The sequence below is a fragment of the Marmota flaviventris genome, chromosome 1, assembly GCF_047511675.1.
Source record: "Marmota flaviventris isolate mMarFla1 chromosome 1, mMarFla1.hap1, whole genome shotgun sequence".
NCBI lineage: Eukaryota > Metazoa > Chordata > Mammalia > Rodentia > Sciuridae > Marmota > Marmota flaviventris.
In genome coordinates, this window is record NC_092498.1 from 47,912,054 (window position 1) to 47,935,130 (window position 23,077).

The 23,077-nt window shown below is 37.0% G+C and overlaps 1 protein-coding gene across 2 annotated transcripts in view; it reads right to left on the reverse strand.

Annotated features, from left to right (window-relative positions):
• Positions 1-3,132: 3,132 nt before the first annotated feature.
• The window catches only part of Tspan12 (tetraspanin 12), a 76,811-nt gene continuing 56,866 nt past the window's right edge, over positions 3,133-23,077 (reverse strand). For both annotated transcript variants that reach the window (XM_027926402.3, XM_071612797.1), the window contains exon 8: positions 3,133-4,676. In XM_027926402.3, coding sequence (XP_027782203.1) covers positions 4,371-4,676 — 306 coding nt within the window. In that variant the 3' untranslated portion in view covers positions 3,133-4,370. The remainder of the gene's footprint in view (positions 4,677-23,077) is intronic.

A 23,077-nucleotide genomic window follows, 5' to 3' on the forward strand; every position in this document is an offset into this window, starting at 1 on the left:
ATTGTGCTTGAGGTTACATGAGTGTGTGTGTGTGCATGCGTGTATAAGTGAAAACTGTACACTTAAAATTGATATTATATATGTATGTATGTGCATATATCAAACCTCAGTAAAGCTGATTCAAGTAATTAATTTGGCTCTGCATGTGTACACAGATACATCAGTAGGAGGTCATAGATAGGGAAAGAGCAATGTATGGCTTCAAATCTTTAGATAATTTCTGGGTTTACAATAGGAAGAATGAAATTAGAAAGACTAAAGTGTTAATTTGAAGGAAGAAGAGGTAGAATTTGGAGAATCATTGGACCCGGAGATATTGATTTTATGTAAGAAATCTATTTTTCTATGTAGAGAGTCAGCTGAGCCTCACCACAGGCTGATGAAGACACCACAGGCTGATGAAGTCACAAAGAGGAGAGGGAGGAAGAAGAGCTGTGGCTCCTACTTGTTAGATAAATAGTATCTCTGAGTCCATTAATAAAATGGGACTGATAATGCTTACAAATTGCAAAAACATTCTGAAGAGCAGAGGCAATACATGCAAAGTGTCTTTCATGGTGTGTCTGTTACTCAGAGAAAGATGGATTGCAATTAACACGTTAAAATAGAAATCTAATGAGCTTTCAAAATGATCAAAGATTCTCCCATACTTATTTCTAAGGTGTGCTTGGATGTGAGGGTATTTCCCTCACATTTTTATTAGAATTCAGTTCTGAGGAAAGATGAATTCACTTTTAAATCGCAGGATGATGATAACAAGGGGGGACAGTTAGGCAAAGCAACATAGTATTTGGCAGTATTTCTTAAAAGGGGGCAGCTCCTTTTGCCATGAAAGGATTCAGTACGTTTTCATTTCTTATTTCTTTACCTCCTTTGACTCATCTGTAGGAGTGGGAGTTCAGACAAAAGAAGCTCTTGTAGCATCCTGCTTAAGATTCTCTTCATATGAGATTTGGTTCATGGCCCATTTTCTGTCAGGCTTCCTGAGATGGAAAAGCAATGCATAAAAATTCTCAGGCTCCTCAGTGAATTCTCCTGAGCTGCAGACTGGAATTTACAGCTGCCTATAGACATCTCCATCTGTATGTCCTACAGGCATCTCCAACTCAGTCTGTCCCAAACCAAATTAATTACCCTCCCACACATTCATTCTCCTCCAGCCTTCTATCTGGGTTAATGCCGTTGCCAATTTACCTGATTCAAAATGTAGAAATTTCACTTCTTTTACTTTTTGTCCCACACTCCCCAAGGTCAATCTGCTGCCAATTTTTGTGGATTCACTCTGTAGTTATCTGTTTTACGCACTCTGATTTTTGACTTCTATTGTTCTGGTGAGGATCTTTGCCTCTCTCCAGAAGCACAGAAGAAGTAATCCATCTAGTCTACCTCCAGGCTGTGTGGCATCTTATAGCTCCAGAGAGCTCCATTTACCTAGACTGGGTAAGAGATGGCCTGCCCCCCAGGGTTTGTGCAATGGGTGCACCTATCTCCCTGCATCATTTCCCATTTGGCTAATCCAGTGAAATTTCTGAAACAGGCATTACTTCTTTTTCTGGAAAAACTTCAGGGGCTCTCCATGGAACCTACAGAAAAATGAAACTCCCAATCCAATTTTCACCCATTTCCTTTACCATGATTTTTTTTTTTTCAATTCTTATATGTTCTGTCTAACCACACTGAATCAAAATAATGTTCACTTCTTAAACCAGAGCTCATGGAATGTTCTCCATGAGGTAGCTGAGCTTCTCTCCTCCTTCCTGACCCAACTTGAAGATCATTTCCTTGGTGTAGCTGCCTTAATTCCACTTTCCTCTGCATCGTCTTCCTAAGCACGGCCTTACCCACTGCATATTCCTTTATTAGGTTTCCTGTGGTTATCACAAGTGTCTCTAACCCAGATTTGACAAGGTTTAAGAACAGACATCATTTCTAATTGCCATCTCAGGTGTCCAGGGCACTTTGAATTGCCTGTTAACCAGTCTAAGAATAATCTTCCTGGGCTGGGGCTGGGGCTCAGCAGTAGCGCACTTGCCTGGCATGTGTGAGGCACTGGCTTCGATTCTCAGCACTACATACAAATAAATAAAATAAAAGTCTATCAACAACTAAAAAAATATTTAAAAAAATAATCTTCCTAAAGTTTTACTCTGAAGGTGGCAATTTTTACCAAAGAAAGCTTTAAAAAAAAAAAATCCCAGAAAAACACAGACAGCAAACTCCCTCAGCTCTGCAGCACTAAGCACACTTTTTAAAGTTCTTTGAAATTGTATTATTCCAGGTGCACTGCTACCATAAGAGTTCTTTGCGAACCCATGCTATAAATGTCACCTGTTTCCATTAAGCAAATGTATTATACATGATTGTCTAAATTTATGTTGACTCTTCTCGAGTGTGTTCAATATAGTAATATATCAAAATATCTAGTCTCAAAATGTAGAAATCAACTTTTATTTTGCAACTTAAGGACTTTTTACCATTATCCAAATAATTCAAGCAAAATTCATAGCTGCCTCAGTTACTTGGGTATTATTAGCGAAACTATGGGAGCTGGGGTGTTGAGGAAATTAGGGAAAGGGATTCTTTTGGTTCTGATTGAGCAAGTAATTCAGTTTTCTTTGAAATCTATGGATGATTTTAAATAAGGCAGTTAATTTCAAATATTGTATTCCTTAGACATTTTTTTCTTTCTAAAGTGATAGGCATCTTACTATGTCACACTAGTGTCATCAAACTCCTGAGGTAAAGTGATGCTCCTGCCTCAGCCTCCTAAATGGCAAAGACTACAGGAGTGTACCACCATACTTTGGCTAGACCAATCTTCCTTTAAAAATTAAAATAGTTATAAAACCTGGGATATTAAATCATTAAAGAGGTATATTAACATAAATAGGCATAGTTTTATATTCTATCAAACTCTATTATTTATCATACTTCTACAAAGAAATCTTTAAAAAGCACATCTTTTTTGTCTTCTCAGGGAAAATACATACTTGTATATATTAGTTATGGAGTTTGGAAATTATTAATAACTTATTCAATCATTGCTTCTCATTCCTTTCACCCCTTGTAAACCTCTTCAAGTAGCAAAGGTGCTCATATGTACAAAAAATAGGCCCAAATCATTACTCTCTAGAAAATATTTATTGACGGTTGTTTTAATTTTCTTTCCATAATCTGAAATAAACATAACATAATACACAAAATACAGTAAAATGCACTTTTCCCATTTCAAATAAATATATTTTACCTTTGTAAAATATTAATAATCTGTGTAATTCACCACAGTATATTAATCAGTGAAATAAAGCAAAGATAATCTCTTGTTAAATTGTCACTTATTTTAATGTTTCTTACAGGCATTTTTCTGGGGACAAAGAAAACTACTTTCTGTAAAATTATATTGACTTGAAGACTGTTACTTCTTTTTGGAACAGGCAAATATAAGCTCTTTTAAAGCATGTTCATTGTCAAAAAGAATCTTTGCTTCAAAGAAAATGGCATCCAAGTCTTTACTAAATCAACTAAATTATGCGTGAATTTTCTTGTTAATACTTCCTAGAGACCAGATTGCATTCAGAATTAAAATGATTCCTATGTATCACACTGGTAATTTTCAAAATTAGTGGTTAAGTACTTAAATTAACAGTTATAATGTAGACTCAAGACAGAACTTAAAAGCTCTATGAACAGGAAAGACTAAAAAATAATGGTGCTATACAAGACAAATTTATCCTTTTCACAATTGTTAATCTTAACATTATAAGAACTGAAATCTACTGAATTATACAAACTTAGAACAGACTTATATACACATATTTCCCTGATCAGTTAAAGACAATGTGTTTGCTCTTATAGATGTTAAGAACATTTCAATAACCAGCAAAAAAATCACAATTAGGTTGACACCAATTTGAAATGTTCATATGTATAATCTAGTCACCCTCCAAAGAATACATTACCAAGTAATACAAGTCATTAGTACTGTTTAACCTCCTATGTTAGCAGTTAATTGATACATTATATACTAGCCAGTGAAAGAAAATCAACCTTTATGTAGCTCTAATCTGAATATATGTGTCTCATTTACATGGATGCAGAAATGGCAACCAAACCATACTACCTCAGAACATAACTGTATTCAGTAAAAATCTTGTAAGAGCTATAAAGTGGCTACTAGATCTGTCCTTAGCATCATAAAGGGCATCAGTTATTGTCCAGGTGGTGACATAAGAAACTTTTTCTCTCAGTTTTAAAGAGTAGAAAATAATATACTTAGACATTTTTTACATCTGCAAATTTCTGAAACAGAAAACTATAATCAAAAATTCACAAGTCCCATAAAACAAGCTTGATTCCTTCTTTGACATTTTTTATAATTCTTCCATCTCAAAGTGTGTATTAAAGCTGTTTGCCATGGATGTGTGTTCAAAAATCCTTGAAAGACTTGGTTTCAACAGTTCTACTGAGTGACATGACAGGTGCTGAGAGTTGTCATTCTTTAGGGACATCATTTGGTCTGTCCCTGGCTCCCTTCTGTCATAATACAGAGCCCAGAGCAGAGTAATGGTGAGAATCATAGCCAGGATTTGTGTCACTCCAATAGAGATCCCTAGAAATCTTAGTACTTGCAGTTGTTTGGTTCCTCTCAGAAAAGAATACATTTTCTTCCCACAACCCTGTAAAAGAAATAACATAAATCAATATTACTGTAGATATGTTACAGAGGGTCAAAAGTAATGAAAACAAAGAATGTGTCAGTTAACTAGAATCATAAAGTTAAAACAATAAGTCTCAACAGGAAAGGCTTCTGAGAAGATGGAGGAGAGAAGGAGGAATGCACCTTTTAAAAAGCCTGCTTAGCTGATTCTGATGAGCCTGTCCCTTCTTTCATTGTCTACACAACCAGAAATTAAGACTCACTGGTATGATGTCTTACGTCTAGTACAGAGATTGGCAATCATTTTTTTTTAATTTAATTTATTTTTTTTTTTTTTGCAAAGGACTCAATAGTAAATATTTCAGGGTTTTTTTTTTCCAGGCTGTACGACCTCTATTGCAACTACTTGTTTCATCCACTGTAATATGAATTCAGCCATGTGTAAATAAATGAAAGTGAGTATGTTCCCAAAAAACCTCATGTGCACCAGAAGGCACTGGGCCAGATTTGGCTGCTCATAGGCAATAGATTGTTGACCCTGGATTCAGACTGATCTAAATTTTTCTAAAACAATATTATTATTGTTGTTGTTTTTATTGTGTTCATTGTTGAATTATAGCTAATTTGAGCAGACTTTTCCCCAGTGATCAGAAGCATTTCCACAATTGGCTGCTGGAATGTGATGACAGATAGAAATCACCCTACACATCCCACCTCATCCTCTTTCCTGGCCTACGGCAGAAATACACATGAAATTATTATCATGAACCAACTTCTAGTTCTACCAGGCAAGGATCCGAAACACATCTTTAGCTCCTGTACAAGTCAGAAACACTTAAGAAAGAATGAGAAAGGTTTTTGTTTGCATTTTAAATATAAAAGCCTAAGAGTTCCCATGGCTGATATCAAAACCAATTCTGAAGGGAGAGGAGAGGAGGAAAAGTGTAGGAGAAGGAAAAATCATGACAAAAGAAAAATAGGTGAGGGGGAACAAAGGAGGTAAACTGTCACTCGCAACTGTTGTGTCCCTCTTGAGGGATCAAAGCATACTCGCCTTATCTCTAGTAACCAGTGTCTCAAGTGACCAAGCAGCAATGCCTTGTGTCTAGTATCCACAGTAAAGAAATAATTCACTCTCTTAAAGGGAAATTAATTGTAAATTAAAGTGAAAAGCTGAGAAAGCTCTTTATAACAAATTTTAAGAACCTTGAAAATTCTGAGATTTTACGATACTTGGAAGCTAACAAATTAGGCTGCCATTCAATGGCTGCTGGCAGAAGACAGAGACATTGGATTGTATTACTGTTAGCAATGGCAAACGCCCGAGAAAATGTCAGTTCCTCAAGTTCCAAGGACAACATGTAGAAGGTCAGATGATGTCTGCACACACAGAAGGCTGTGTTATGGAAGAAGAATCTAAATCTAAGCTAAGGGAACCCTCATCTTTGGTAATGGGCAATAAGCATATCTGCCTTTTACCTTAGAGAGGATTACCTTTACTGTACTAGACAGTATACAAACCTGCCATTTTCTAGGATGGGAGAAAATATATCTATTTTCTAGGCTGTTTTCTTTGTATACATCCCAGACAGTTCAGATCAATGGCATCCACAGTCTTTGTCACTAGAAATGCAGAAAGTGAGCAGTCTTAAAAAATTATCTCCTAGCAAGAACTTGACTTTGAAAGTTCTTATTTATTCGGTGTAGTAAGAATGACTCAGTGCTTATCCAATAGCAGTAGTTATTTGAATGAGAAGAAATGCATAATTATTTAAATTATTTTGTTCCAAAAGAACTCACTAAGCCAACTAAAGCAAGACTATTTAGTCAGTTGTTAATTTCTACATTATTTTGGTGGTGAGAAAGGAATAAATATAATTCTTCCATTTCAAAGATACTTATTGCTACCTTCCCCAATAAGGAATTACTCTAGAGAAATTAAAAAATCAGGTAAAATTAGTTATGGACACTTCTAAATAACTCCATTTCTCTGGTATGACCTGCAATAAAAATTAACAGCAAATGATAAGCAAATGTTTATCTATTTTACCAAAAGTGAAATTAAAATATTTATGATTTTATAGTACCTAAGTGGATATTATAATGTCACTTCTGACTATTATACATACAAGAAATATATTCACATAGACATACATATATTCTGAGTGAAATCAAAATATATGTCACAAAACAATTTAACAAATTTTAAGTACTTTTCAAACAGTTCCACTTGGGTATTCTATCAGAGCCCATTCACTTTTATGTTTATGTATAATTTAACAAGCATTTTAATGTGAAACAATAGAGTATAACAGTTAAGATGTGAACTGCAGAGACAATGGTCTGAATTGAAATCCCTATTCTGTTACTTATAAGCCTTGTGACTTTGGGCAAGTTACTTAATCCCTCTGTGCTTCTGTTTTCTCATCAGAAAACCCGGATGGTAAGGGCACCTACCTGTTTGGGATATTGGGAGGATTAAATGAATAAATACTTAGAATGATGTCTTGTGCATGGCAAGAGGCCAGTGGGGTACCAGATATTACTTGGTGTGTCAGGTCACAGATTAGAATACTCAAATTAAAAACAGGTGAAAAATCTGTGACCAACAGATATTTATGGGAAAGTATGAGGCACAACAATTTGTAAGATGCTACAAAAACACCAAAAGCAGAGCATGTGTCACCAGTAAATACTGATGTCACATTCCCAGTGGCTGTCACTGTTTTTTGGAACAGTAAAGTCATTCATGCAAAATGATTATCTTCCACTGAGACATTAGATCACTAGCATCCTGATTAAGCAGAGAAATATCTAACAAAATCTGGAAACATACGCCCCCAAAATAGTTAAATTAAAAAAGGTTCACAGGAGACAAAAGGCCTAGGTTGTTGGCTCTGAACAAGTTTTAACTTCTGCTTGCTTATGTGTAAATTAGAATTATATCCAACATACCTGACAGATTGTCAAAAGTCTTCTATGAGCAGATAATTATGAAATAATTAAATGAATTAAATATTTAGAAAAAAAAGGTTTGATCTCAAAATGGAAAATTGAGATATGAATACTTCATATAACATTATTGACAAGCAATGTGGTACTATAGTCTCACACCTGATTTTCAAGGAATTAATAAAAAATGGCTTGGATCATGTGGCTGACCCCTACCTGTGTTCTCAGTATTTAATATAAAGATTGATGGTCAGAAAATTAGTATGGAAGATCAATATTTTGGGTTATGATAATTACAAGGAATATCAGAATTAAAAATAAGCCACTCAAGGATATAAAATTTAAGTTATATAAAAATAGTTCAAGAAATCTATTGTTAAACCTGATGATCATAATTAATAATTAATATGTTTAAAAAAGCAAATCATTCAAGAAATACATATGCTGATGATTCAAACCTATGAAATTCTATCAGTCAATTATCACTTAATTTTTACCTTGTTAATAATCTCTGGGCTTAAATTTTACCCATAAATTTCTCTCTCTCTCTTTTTCTTTTCTTTATTGGTAAAGTTCTCCTATCCCTTTGGACTAATTCATTTTAAGCTAAGAAATTACACAGAAGAGGTGATTTTTAAAGCTACGAGTAAAACAAAGTAGAAATTAGTAACAAAGTACAGTCTATTGTGCTTCCTATTTTCACATTGTGGAAATTTCATTTCAATATTTTTAGAGTAATCATATTTATTTTTTAAAAAGTCATAGTAGATCATATTTCAAAGGATGGTTTGGGAATTAGATGTATTAGTTAACAACTTTCCATTTTTAAAAATTTATTTATTGTTCTAATTTGTTATACATAAAAGCAGAATGAATGCATTTCAATTCATAGTACACATATAGAGCACAATTTTTCATTTCTCTGGTTGTACACAAAGTAGAGACACACCATTAGTGTCTTCATACATGTACTTAGGGTAATGATGTCCATCTCATTCCACCCTCTTTCCCATTCCATCCCTCCTCCCTTCCCTTCCCTCCCCTTTGCCCTGTCCAATTTCCATTTTTTTTTTTTAAGCACAGCTAAAAGCACTTCTGGATTGACATCAGCTAAATGCACACAGTTAGGACTTCTGAATAGTCTCTCTTCCATATAAGCAGTGAAAGCAGTAGCCAAAAATGGAGAATCAACTTTTTCAGAACTCTGGAAATGGGCCAAAGGCTTACAGCAATCTGAGCAGCATTTATGCAAGTAAAGCATCTAAATTTCAGTAAGAATTATAAGCTTTGTGACATTTTTATTTGCCCTCTTCCTAGTCTTCCTCCTCAGCTCATTGGGAGTACTGAAAATCATGGTGAAAACTGGCAGACTCATGCCTACCAGAGGGGCAAAATGAGGTTGGAGCTTCTGTAAAAAGCCTCATTCTCAATGAGAACTGTCATTATTTATTAGGTCCGGTGATCCCCTAGAAGACCTCACTTATAAGGCTGTCTTTATTTGACCTGAGCTCAACTGGGGGAATAACCTTTTCTCCTGAGAAGGTTTACCAAAGACAATCAGAGGCTGCTGCTGATCACTGAGGCTGTAAAGCATTTCATAAAAGTTGCACACTATGAAGCTGACCAAAAAGCTTAAAAGAAAAAGGTAGGCATTGGTAAGTCCATAGTGGGCTTGGCAAGGTTCGGACATGGGGATCTAGAAAGTTATATACATGCCCAGAGCTACACATATGCTCTGGAAAGAACCAAAAAGAGCCTAAGATCTCACCTCTGGGTAGCCTTGAGGTTCTGTGTGATTTTGGCAAAGCCTGTGAGAATTATTGGTTTCACATATCTAAAGAAATCTGTTCACTCATTTATTGACCACTCAGCTATCTGAGCAGTGACTTCAGTGACCACACATGACAAAGAATACAGGCTTTACAGAATTAGTTTAGAAAAGTCCTTAATTAACAAATAATAACAATAAACGTTGGAGGGAGTGGAGAGAATCTCATATCCAAAATTGTTGCATTAAATTATTTAAAATGTCTAGTTTTCTACTAAGGAAAAAAAATCATAAGACTTGAAAAGAAAGAAGAAAGCATGGCTCATACATAGTGGGGGAAAAGCAACCAATGAAATTATACTCATAATGGGAGGATCTCCTTGTCTCACTAGACAGTCCATTCACACTTGAACAATTCGTTTTTTTTTTGTTGTTGTTTTTGGGTTTTTTTGTTTTTGTTTTTGTTTTTGTTTTTTTGGTGCTGGGGATTGATCCCAGGGTCTTGTGCATGTGAGGTAAGCACTCTTCCAACTGAGCTATATCTCCCGAACAACTTTAATTCTTAAGAGTCATTTCCTTCTTGGAGCCTGGATATACTGGTTCTAGTTCTACTCTTAGCCCACTCCCTTTTCATAAAATTGAGACATAACTGAAGATTTATCACTTTCCCTATAACCTATCTCTTCTCCAGGTTAAATATTTCTGGTTCCTTCAAGTTTTCCAAATATATATACTTCATTGTCTTGATGATCTTTTTCTTGATTATGCTGATTTTGTCAGTTATTTGACAATGACATCAATTTTTAACTTTATAAACATAAAAATAAGCAATATTTAAAAAAAAAACAATCAAGGCTATTGTGAAAAAGTTTAGATCCAATGAAAAAATAAGCTTTGTCAGTTTCCCAAAGGAGTCAAAAGAGGATTGTATTGTTTAGCCACACAGTTGGGAGTTGGCTTTCTTCCTTATCACTAGAGCCTGAGATGTATCTCCATGTGGATGTGGGCAGATGTGGCTTATTCAAAGCAAAGGTCTTATGGTTCAAGTATGAAGTGTTCTCCAAAAGCTTATGTGTCAGACAATGCAAGAAAGTTTAGAGGTAAAATTATTGGGTTATGAGGACCTTAACCTAACTAACACATTAATCTACTGATAGGGATTAACTGGGTGGTAACTATAGGCAGGTAGGGTGTGGCTGGGGGAAGTGGGTCACTGGGGGCAAGCCTCTGAGGTATATTTTAGCCATGGTGAGGGGAGCCATCTCTCTCTCTCTCTCTCTCTCTCTCTCTCTCTCTCTCTCTCTCCCTCCCTCCCTCCCTCTCTCCCTCTCTCTCTCTTCCTTTCTCTCTCCTTCCTGGTGAAATGACCTGAACCACTCTCCTCCACCATACTCTTCTGCCATAATGTTTGCAACACCTTGGGCCCTGAGCAATGGAGTCAGATATCTACAGACTGAGACCTCTGAACCATAAACCCCCAATTAAACTTTTCAACTTTTGCTCTTTTAATTGTTTTTATTAGATCTTTTGATCACAGAAGCAAAAATAAGCTGACTAAAGCAGAAATTGGTACCAAGAAGTGGGGTTACTGCTGTGACTAACCTGACAATGTGGTTTAGAAGCTTTTGGAATTTGTGAAAGTAATTTTGAAAATTTTCAAGATATAAGCTGGAAAAAGTTTTAGATTGTTGTAAGCAGAGTTTAATGGGCAATTCTGGTGGGAGCTCAGAAGACCAGAATGCAGATAGGACTGTGGACAGTAAGGAGTGGGCTCAGATTTTAGAGGAGAAAGACTGTATTGGAAATTGGACTAGAGGCCATTCATTCCGGCTAAGAAGTTGCCCACATTTTGCCTGAGTTCTGACACTTTCTGTGAGGCTGAATTTAAAGGTGATGAATTTCTTAATCTGGTGAAAGAAATTTCTAGGTGGCATAGCATTGAGACAGCTTTTAGCCAGGTTAATTGTGATAATTAGGAGCAGAAAGATTTGAAAAACTTGCAGTTTGATCAGAAAACTGTGAGTAAAACTGGGGCTTGCTAAGGAATGTGTGGTTGCTAAAGACATTACAGATACTAAAGAAATTCTAAAGACTGCCCAGAGACAATAAGAAAGATGGCTTGAGGGCATCTCAGGAATTGGCAAGACCACACCCTTTGAGAAGAGACCATGGGAGCACCTGGCTTGCATAAAGGGTCTGGAACTTTAACCATGTTTAGCCAGATAGGTCCCTGGAGGCTGCTACAGCCAAGGTTCCAGGAATCTTGGCTGATGTTCTAGATGGCAGCCAATCTTGGTGTCATCCACATGGAGTTTCTTCTGCAGGAATGCAGGATTCTGGAGTTAGGAAGTCATGGAGGTTTCTACCAAGATTCCAAAGGAAGGCTTAGGAAGCTGGACAAGTTGCAACAGGGTAAGAGTGCCTGTGAAAAGTCTCTGAAAAGGTGATGCATGGGGATGTGAGAAGAAAAACAAAACTGCAGTGGAGACCCCAAGATTAAGATGAGCTTGTACCATGAAACATCTGCAAAGGATAGTTATGGGAACTGAGCAGAGATAAACCAACAGAGAGGTCATATGGGCTGTAACCGGCAGAGCCACAGGGGTGGAGTTACATAAGGCCTTTGGAGAAAACATCATGAAATCATCTACCCCAGATTCTGGACATGAAGCTACATAATTTGTTTGCTCAGCTGGATTCCAGTTTTGCTTTGGTCCCATTCATTTTTTTTTCTATGCACCTGTTTTCTCCATTTTGTTTGGAATGGAAATGTTTACTATGTACCTTTATACAGAGAATATATGTAACTTGCTTTTAATGTTTATAGGAGCTCACACTAAGAGTTTGTTTGGGTTTCAGAGGAGACTTTGGAATTGGACATTAGGACAATGCTAAAACTGTTGAGACTATGGGGATTCTTGGAAATGAACTAAATGTATTTTGTATTGTGAGATGGACATGAGCTTTTGGGGGCCAGGGGCAGAATATTATGGTTTAGATATGAGGTGTCCCTCAAAATCTCATGTGTGAGGAAATGCAATAAAGTTTAGAGATGAAATGATTGGATTATGAGAACTTTAACCAAATCAGTGCATTAATTCACAAGTAGGGATTAATTGGGTGGTAATTATAGGCAGATAGAGTATGGCTGGAAGAGATGGGTCACTGGACGTATGCCTTTGGTACATATTTTGTTCATGGTGAGGAAAGCTGACTCCCTCTCTCTCTGCTTCCTAGTTCCATGAACTAAGCCACTTTCCTCCATCATATATATATATATATATATATATATATATATATATATATATATATATAAATATATATTTTAGTTGTTGATGGACCTTTATTTTATTTATTTGTATGTGGTGCTGAGAATTAAACCCAATGCTTCACACATGCTAAGCAAACGCTCTACCATTGAGCCCCTTCCACCATATTCTTCTGCCATGAATTTTGCCATGCCTGGGCTTAGAGCAATGGAGTTGGCCATCTATGGACTGACACCTCTGAAACTATGAGCCCCCAAATAAACTTTTCCTCCTCTAATTGTTCTTATCAGATCTTTTAGTCACAGAGATGAAAAAGAAACTAAGACACTATTAGACTTCATTTTTATAATAACATGTTAACCTTATCACTTTCTCATTTAGTTAATAAAGCACATGGATAATCCTTTAAACAAGACACAATTTTCATCCTTAAATTCATCATGAGAATTTAAGAACCTCTCAGAAAGAAGTATTATGTACAGATTATTTAAAACAACACTGTAAAAAAAATAAAAATGGTCCAATATTGAAGATATTTTCCTAGATAATTTAAGAGTAGCAGATATAAAGCCCCAGTTGAAAAAAAAAAAAGTTAAAATTGTGCTCCCTTTGGAAAATTAGAATATTTTCTCTTCTAACATTAGAATATGCAGATAAGCGTGTCTCCTGTTCAGCTGAGCTGTCAGAAAGCTGAGACAAACAGGAAAGTCAACTTTTGCAACCCCATTTGCCTTCACAGTATACGTGTCTGCTTACTCTTTCTCTGAACTTTGATTTTCCAATTGTGTTTAGACCTTATTATTAAGTCATTATACTTTTGTTATGTGCTGAACTCAATCCCTTACAACTCAGTTGTAAATATAAATAGTAGCACAGTGTCTCTAAAATGCACACCATTTAGAAATTTTTGATGACGCAGAGAGCACTGCAAAAACTTGCAACAGAAGTACTGAGCTGAGTATCAGGGAATCATTTACACAAGTACTTTTCAAAGGATATTCATCTATACTTCCTTCTTCAGTCATTATCTAAATTCTTCATAGAAATAGCTCCAGGTTTTATTGTTCATCCTGCATCATTCTTATTGAAGTAATTCAGTCTAAACATAACCTTCAGCTTAGTTTGAGACAAATAATTATGTATGTGATTTACATTTTATCCCTGGAAACTTGGATGCTTTTGTTGAAAAGCGGAATACTAGTCTAGAGAAAAAAATATAAATGTTTCTATAGAATATGCTATACTGTTGAATTTAGTTGCAAAACACAAATTTCAGTTGAGTAAGTCAAAAAGGGAACAGAAATGTTAGAAAACCAAAACTGCATTCTATTTTGCAAATGCTATTTTATTCAGCTTGAGAAAGAATTGAATTTCACTTATTTGCTTTTCTCAAAGTAAAATATTCTGGTTGATTTTGCCTGAATGTGTTTTATTCCTAAATAGAGCTATATTAGTCCTATGTTAATAACTTCAGATAATTCAGAGGTATGAGTAAGACTTGGCTGCAGTATTAAAATTCTAGTCAAGTATTAACTGTAAATAATAACACTACCTTTATCAGAGAAAAAGCATGAATCCCTACATTTCCTGGAATCTATTTGAAGGCATGTCAGGATGCCTCATTTCACTTGAGGAAATTATACACTTGAAATTATTCTCTGATCTATCTCTAAAATGAGTTTCTAAAATTGGAAGAACACCCACAGCTTTTCAGTACTCAATATTCACAGGCCACATCAAAAGTCAGGCAGCTTTTTAATGTTTATGAAGATAAAGTGTAAATAAAATCTAGGTGCCAACACACGTCAGTACTGATATTTTTGTAATTGATTTTTGGTAGCTCTCAAGTTTGAAATGACTGTGCTAATTATCACATACAAATATACAATATTTAACCTTATTTCTTCTAGACTTGAAGAACTGAATGACAATAGTTCACGACCTCATGAGCTCATGGGCATTAAAAGTTGGATCAAAAAGTCTGTATTGATACCATAAAGCTCTCATAACAAAAAAAAATTAAAAAGAAGAATACTGCACTGACATTCTTTAAGCTCTGAATGGAAACAGATACTTCCTTAAAGAAAAAATAAATAAATAAACAGCAATCAATAAAATTCATAAATGGGACTTTCCTCTAAAGAGTAAAGTTAACTGATGCATAGGAAATGCAGTAGAAAAAGTCTTATTCATCTTTACTATATGACAGACCCTTATATCTCATTTAATCCTCACAATAGCCCCATCAGGTCAGCAGAACTATTAAATTGAAAAGATTGTATTTACTGAACAGTTTTCAGTTTTACCAAAAGATGGGGTTATAAAGAGACTAGAGTGAGAAAACCCAGTTAGGTCCCATTCTCACTAGTGAAGCTGGTTCCTGCAGCAAGAGGCTCCCCTTGCCTGGCTGAGCCCACAAGTTTATTCAGAGACTCCTCCTATGAACTGTCCACCCTAAGTATCCATCTGCAAGAAGTTAGAGTGAAAAGGGAAACCACCGAGTCCCAAACACCTTGGAAATCTACCTTTGGGAAGCACAAACTTATAAAACCTGAAAATGTACACTCTCGTGTCATGACAGGCAAAACTAGGGGCAATTTAGCTAGGTTGAACTCTAATTGTAAACCAGTCATTTCTCTGTTTACTTCAATAAATCATGAGCCACTGGTATTGTTGTCATTAGCCACCGTTGTCAATTGAAAATGTGTGCTTACTGTGCACCAAGTGGTGTGCTAAAGAGTTCTCATGCAGAACCTCAGTTCCTTTGCCATATTACAATGAAGTAAGTACCTTTTATATCGTATCTGATAAGGGCACTGAAGTTTAGAAGGGAAAAATTCTACAAACACTCTTGCTCTTGATCACTCAACATCTGAAAATGTTAGTACCTCTAAGCCTGGGCTTTGGAATCAGAAAGATCCAGACTTAGTCACTGACTTATTCTACAAGTAGGCTAAGTTGTTCAGCCTCTTTGTGCCTCACTTTTCTCATCTATAAAATGGATATGATACTACTGTAGCTTCTTCAAAGAATTACTTTGTATCTTAATGAGGGAATGCACTTAAAATAGTTACTCACAGAACTATATAAATAAATATCCTATTTGAAAAGTCCAATGTGAAAGTCAGAGCTTGAACACCAACTCCCCAAAATATGGCATGCTGAGTATTTCTGAGCTGAAGGAGACAGGAAGGCTGCAGAGGCAAGAAGGTCTCTCTTGCCTTCCACCATTCTTCTCTTCCCCTATTTGTCCCCAAGGCACGTATAGAAACCAGAACTCCTTCCCCTGAAGAAAGCCATAAAACCTACGAAGGTCATTTTCTGACCTCTTCCCTTCTCCCCTGCAGATCCTCATTTGAGAAGGAAGAATCTGAAACAAGTAGAAGTCCCAATTTACTACCAAGAGTTCATAGCCCTTTTTGTCTGATCAAGTTTCTCCAAAACTATCCACTTCTTTCACGTCTCTAAATACAGATTTCCCTGGGTCTCTGGGTCTTCATTTTTGAAGACTTTCTCGTTAAGTAAAACTTTCATTAGCTGTAAGTGCTCTGTTATAGGAAGTGTCAGCCATGAACTTTGGGAGAGGTGAGATAAAAATAGGATTTTTTTTTCTCCTATATATGTACTTTTTCAATCTTGTACTTACTTCAAGTCACCACTGTAAATGGTAGTACACACTGTAAACAGGCACTGTTCTAGGCTTTCAAAATGCTAATTTATTTAACTCTCAAAAGCCAAACAACAACAATAAAAAATCCTAAGAGGTAAGTAATCTGGCCATCCCTACTTTTCAGATACAAAAAAAACTGAAGCATAGAGAGGTCATATAGCTAGTTAAGAAGGAAAAAATCAAATATTTAACTCAAAGAGTCTGACTTCAGATCCTTGTCAAACCATGCTTCCTCACTAAGGAAAACTTATTCCTAAGAACCTCTCTTTCTTTCACTTCTTTCCTGCTTTTCCATCTGTCTCTATTTTGGGTATCTCCACTTTTACCCTTAAGTGTTGGCATTCTCAGAATTCTGTCCTTGGATGAGTACATTATACCACCTCCTTATGTGGTCTCCTCTCCTCCCATGTCTCTTATACACAGATGAGAACTGTGTACTGTTTGTGCCCCACCCCACCCCGACCCAGTCTGCTCACTTCTTCCACAGTAATTAATATCCCTTGGGAACACAGCCTTATCCCAGCCCATAGACCACATTTCCCAGCCTCTCTTGAAGTTAAGCAAAGCCCTACGAGTCCCTGCCAGTGGGATGTCAGTAGGGGTGATCAATATAGGCCTTTGGGCAATTGGATGTGCTCCTTCCCACTCACTGCCTCAGTTTGCCTCATGCCTGGAAATGGAGAAAATCAGAACAAACTCTGGAAGACAGGTATTTAAAAATGAAAAGTTGTCTCACCATCCTGGTCCCTGGATGAACAGGCAGCAGAGCTGACCAGCAGCATGGACAAACTGAAGGATCTTTGAGAGAAAAATAAACCTCCCCTTTATTTAAGATACTGTATTAGCCCTTTCCCTATTTAGCCCACTGTTATAGTTTGGATGCGAGGTGTCCCCCCAAAAGCTCATGTGTGAGACAATGCAAGAAGGTTTAAAGGAGAAATGTTTAGGTTATGAGAGCCTTAACCCAATCAGTGAATTAATCCCCCAGGGGGATTAACTGAGGGCCTCTGAAGCCCAGGTAGGGTGTGGCTGGAGGAGGTGGGTTATTGGAGGCATAGCTTTGGGGTAATATTTTGTATCTGGCAAGTGGACCTCTCACTGCTTTCTGATCATAATATGAGCTACTTCCCTCTGCCATACTCTTCTGCCATGATGTACTGCCTGACCTCAAGCCCCTAGAAATGGAGCCAGCCTTCTATGGACTGAGACATCTGAAACCATGAGCCAGAGCCTAACTGCACTTTTCCTTCCCTAAAGTTGTTCTTGTCAGATCTTTTAGTCTTAACAGCAAAAAAGCTGACTAAAACACACACACACACACACAATCTACATGCCTCACTGAGTTTTGTCTCCAGAGCTCCACATTTCCTACTGAGTTTATGCATGCAGAGTACCTGACAAGAACTTTAAACAAAGCACTTCCAAAATGGAACTAAGAGGCTCCAACCCTCCCCTTCAATAAGTGGCTTCTTCATCTATTCAGGGTCCACATCAAAGCCAGGTGTGTTTGTAGGTTCTCTGTCACCCACTCCCCACAGCCAATTCATCACCTAATCCTATTCATTTTACTTTTTAAGTATCTTTCACATTCATTTGCTCCCCTCCATCCTCAAAGCCACTACCCGAATCCCAGCCCTCATAATCACATGAATTATTCACCACCGTCACCTACCTAGTTTCCCTGCTTCAGGGACCCGATCCTCACTTCAACCCCACCTCACCTCATTCTCTACAATGCCAGCGTCCTGACTTTTAAGCACAAATCTAAGATTGTTATTATGTAAGGTACTTTTTCAGGTCAAAATATTGTAAAGGCTTTCATATCCATGCAACCTGAGGGCAAAAATTGCAAGTCTCTACTAATAAAGTACAGGAGGGAAAGTTGATTGAACAGTGAACAAGGAACAGGAAACTCACAATTGAACTGTGTCAAGGAAAAGGCTGAAAGAAAAGAAGAATGCATTTGTATACCTGAGGCAAAACTGGAAGAATAGTTCCAGGCCTTATTAGGTCAAGTAAAGCCTGAAGATAAAAAGAACAGCCCCCAGCCCAGACCTATCCTGCAGGGCTTCGAATGATAAAACAGATACCACCCCAAGCCAGACCCTAACCTGATCCTGCTGGCAGTCTGGGAGGACATAATGAAGTCAGCCAAAAGACACGTGGGAACATCTTTGACTTTATATAAAAGAACCCTGAGAATGAAACTTCTTGGGAGTATTCTTTCCAAATAATCACTGAACCTGAGAAGCTGCCTACTGTTTACTCTCTGAGCAGGAGGATCTACGTGTGTTTATCTAAAAGAGTTTCATTATTAATAAACTAGAATCCCATGACTACTATTTCCTAAGCCTTTCTTTCCTAATAATGCCTCAAATTTGTGATCAGGCTTGTCTTTTCATTTGGCAGCTAAGCACACACTTCAGTATAATGCTGATGTATGAGCAGATACACAAGGTTCTTCATCACCCAATCCCTGTCCCTTTTATCACTGTGACCTAGCCCTTCTCATGTCCTGGGCTGAGCTCACCTGCTTTCAGCTCTAACTTTGCCCCACTGCTTCTTGGCTTGGTAGGTCCTTCTCAGCCTCATGCCTTTCAAATATTTTCCACATCTGAATGACACCTATTTATCCTTTACAATTGGAAGACCAAAGATATATTGCTACCTCTATGTGCTCTGGTTGAATATATCAATCATAAAAAAAAGCAATTAAGGATTGACTACTGTATGCCAGCTCCTTCATATGCCCCCCTTCAAGATTATCTAAGTCCCACCTCATATTCTAGCTACTGATGTGGCCTTCCATTCTATGCATATTTGACCAACATCATGTTAGTGTAACTAGCCAGGACCTGGCTGGAGGTCTAAGTTATTACCTGCCTTGAACTTCTCTTTTAATTCTTCTTCCTAACTTTGTTTTGTGTCAGATGTGGAATCGTATTGGGTGTGGAAGAATCCCAGCAACAAAGAGCAAGGTTGGCTGGGTGAAAAACCACTGAGCCCATAATTAGGTAGAGCTTACTCCATACAGCCTTTTTTATTTTTTCCCTGTACTCACAACACTTTGTCATATCTCAGACAAAGATGCACTGAGGAAGAGTTTATAATAATAAGATGTTGTGTGTGAAAATTTAAAGTAAAAATTGTTTCCATTAGTCAAATACACAAAGAGGATTGGCTAATCTTAAAAATTGGTCAAAAAAATGTTAACAGAAGGAATGTTAATGAGAAGTACTGAAGACTGACATGCTGTTGAGAAAAATGAATATATACTGAGTATAAAACAAATACCATTTGCCAAATACAAAGAACACAAAGGAGATGGGCAAGAAAAAGAATGAGCATTGACCGAGTTTTTCTCTCTGACCAAACTCTACTCAGGTTCTCCTCAGCTCTTTGTCAACTAGGCCTTGATCTTTGGATCTTCATGTTCACATTTGGGTTGTTCAGTCTTAGTAAGAATGCTGCTAAGTTCACTTAGCTAGAATTCCCCATTCTTCTATTGATCACATTTGATGTCTAATCACCTTTCTCATGCCTCCCATCCACGTGATTGATGTCGATTCCCACTGGCCTGTCTTGGGAGTCAGTTAGCCAGAATACATCCTTATGCCAAATACTTCCTCTTAGTAATTTTCTGTGCACTGACCCTCACCGTCCTCCTTGACTATAAATTCTTACCAGTCCATGCTGTATTCAGAGCTGATCCCAATCTACCCACCCCCAGAGCCCCACTGCAGTGGTCCTGTGTCTACTACAGTAGTTCTACCTCGAATAAAGTATTCCTTATTGTCTTTAACAAGTACTATTATAAGCTTTCCTCATCTTTAACCTGGAGGAGCACCCGTCTGTGTTCTGTGAGCACTAGAGATCTACAAGTACTCTTCTCCATTCAGATTCTTTGCCCTGGAAGCCAAGACTCAGAGAAGGTCATATTCCTTCACTTCCATTCGTCTTGCCCTTTCCCATCTCCTTTATTTGTTTTCTTTTATTGGAAGAAGAAATAAATGACCAACCAAAGAGTCATAAGTAATTTGGGGTAACCTTATTTGTCAAAGACATACACACAAAAACAAATTACTAAGAGTCTTTGAAATTTGAACTTGAAACATAAAATGTACCAAGTTTAGAAGTCTAAAGGAAAAGTGTTTCAAAGCAACACAGCTGTGTGGAGAGTATCTCTCTGTTCAACCCTCCATGATCCTCTGTGAATACTCTTCTGAAGTAGCAGTGTATTAATCAGTTTTTTTGTTGTTGTTGTTTTGTTTTGTTTTTTGTCACCGTGGCAAATATCTGAGAACAACAACTTAAAGGAAGAAAGATTTGTTTTGACTCCAGGTTTCAGTTCACAACTGGCTGACTCCAAGGTTGAGAAACAACATGCTGGAAGGGTGTAGTGGAGGGAAGCTGCTCAACTCTTTGTAGTCAAGAAGAAGCAGAGAGAGGAAGAGAAAAAGAGAGAGGAAAGTGCAGGGCTGTACGTCTTCCCACACCTTCCAATAAAATCTAATTCCCAATAATCCAAATTATTAATCCATCAAATGGATTAATCCACCTATAAGGCTAGACTCCTCATGATCCAATCATATTGTAAAAGCCTAATTTTTGGAACTTGCTGCATTGGAGAACAAACCTTTTAGTCTGAGCCTGTGGGGAACATTCTAGATCTAAACCACAATAAGCAGTCAATATATTAGCAGCAGTCTTATTTCTAACTACAAAACAAAGAAATGTGTCTCTGGAGATGCATTTGCTTGACTGTCTGTTCCTCTTTGCCTTTTATTGTGAGTGGGTCCATTGGAAGCAGGGCTGTTTTGAGCCTGTTTACTTCCATTTATTTTTCTTGAAGTGACACAGAGAGGAGGAGAATATCATTTCAGTCCTTTGAGGAGCTGTTTATGCTTCTTTTCCCATCTGAGATTAAAAACTGCAACTATTCCTAAAAGAAGTTGGTGAAAGTAATGGCTGTGACAAAACACATATAAAATATTAAAAACTAAAATGGGTTATATCACCTGTCCCTTGAAGTTCACCCAAGAATAGCTCATGGGCAAGAGTCTTGGAATTCCTGCCATACAAACACCTGTTTTCTGTCTGGCTCCTTTGTTTTCCTTTCTATCTCTCCACTTTTCTTCTCCAGATCAAGGTGGATGCAATATTTAGTAATAGGTATGCTGGAAACTCATGTAGATCCCTTATTTACCAACTTAAACTCTGAGTCTGACATTTTTCTGAGGCCAAATCTGACACTTGGCATTTAGAGAGCATGGTTATACAGATAAGTCCAAAGAACAGGGTTATAGATAGTCAATGCTCATGGGCCCTGAGGGTGAGCCTTTGTACCTGCAGTTCCCTAGGCCAAAAATACTCTTCCTCAAATCTCTTCATGGCTGGCTCCTTCTCACAAATTGGTCACAGGTCAAATACTATCTTCTAAGACAGTCTATTCCTGTCTATTCCAAATAGCTCCCTTGCCAACAAAGTCCTGCCCACTGCCCTGCTGAGAGTCTTCAATTTTGTACTACCACATGTAATTATTTTCTATTACATTTTTCCCATGTTAAATGTCTCTATGGCAAACTGGAACATAAATTATAACGAGAGATTTCTGTCAGCAATATTTTTCATGGTTTTCCCAGCATTTAGAAAGGCATGTGGAACTCAGGAGACAATCACAAGACATTTTGGATGAATGAACGACTGGGACCAAACTGAGGGTGAGCAATAGTTTCATCTGTGACTTTTAAGCTGATAGTTTTATACAAGTGTGTAGCGTATGATGGCTATTTGAGGAGTGAGGAGTTCTGTGGCAAACCTAACAATACCTATGATGGGAATCTTCCTAAAATGTGCAATTGTTGCTATATTTCTGCTCTATCATTTTTCACAGGTTTCAAAATGTGTCATATAATATTGGGTCAGGGACCAGGCAGGCCACCAGATGATTGAAGATGATTTATTTTCTTGATTTCAGACTACTGAAGAAAGATTATAGAAAGAGAGCCGGTTCTTGTCTGAGTTTACAGAATATGAAAGATAAAAGGGGCCTTGAAGTTCATCTAGTCTGGATTCATTCTTAATTTAAAAACGCTTTCTATACCACCAATGACACGGTTGCCTGACCTTGACATTAATATTTTTAGTGATGAGACACTCACTGTTTTACAAGATAACCTGTCTCACAATTGGACAGATTTTGATGAGCAAGGTCTTCCTTCTATTGATTCAAAATTTCCTTCCTGTAACTTCTGGCCCCTGGAGAAACAACACATAAGTCTAGTTCCTGTTCTGAATTATGAACTTTGAAATATTTGAAGACATCTGAAATATCTCCCCTGAGTATTCTCAACTTCAGAATAAACATCCCAAATACCTCCAGTTATTATTCACTTGTTTCTTCTTTTAGACACACACACACTCATCTTCCTACTGGATGATGTCTGGACACATTGCAATTAGGAAACATATGTTCTCCAGGGCAAAGTGGAATTAAGTTTTATTTTTAATTATGGATTTAATTGTACTTGTGCCATAAAGTTATTAAATGATCCACTTTTGTAAGTCAACTATGCATATAATTATGTACTATATCATTGCCAATGTAAGTGTCTGTTATTAATTGTGAGATGCAAAATAAGATTACTATGATATAATGAACCTTCTCCTTGGCCAGAAATCTGTGTCTAAAGAACATCTTATAACATACAATGTCAGCTAGCTGGTGAAATCTTTTGCTAAAAATACAAAAATATTCAAAA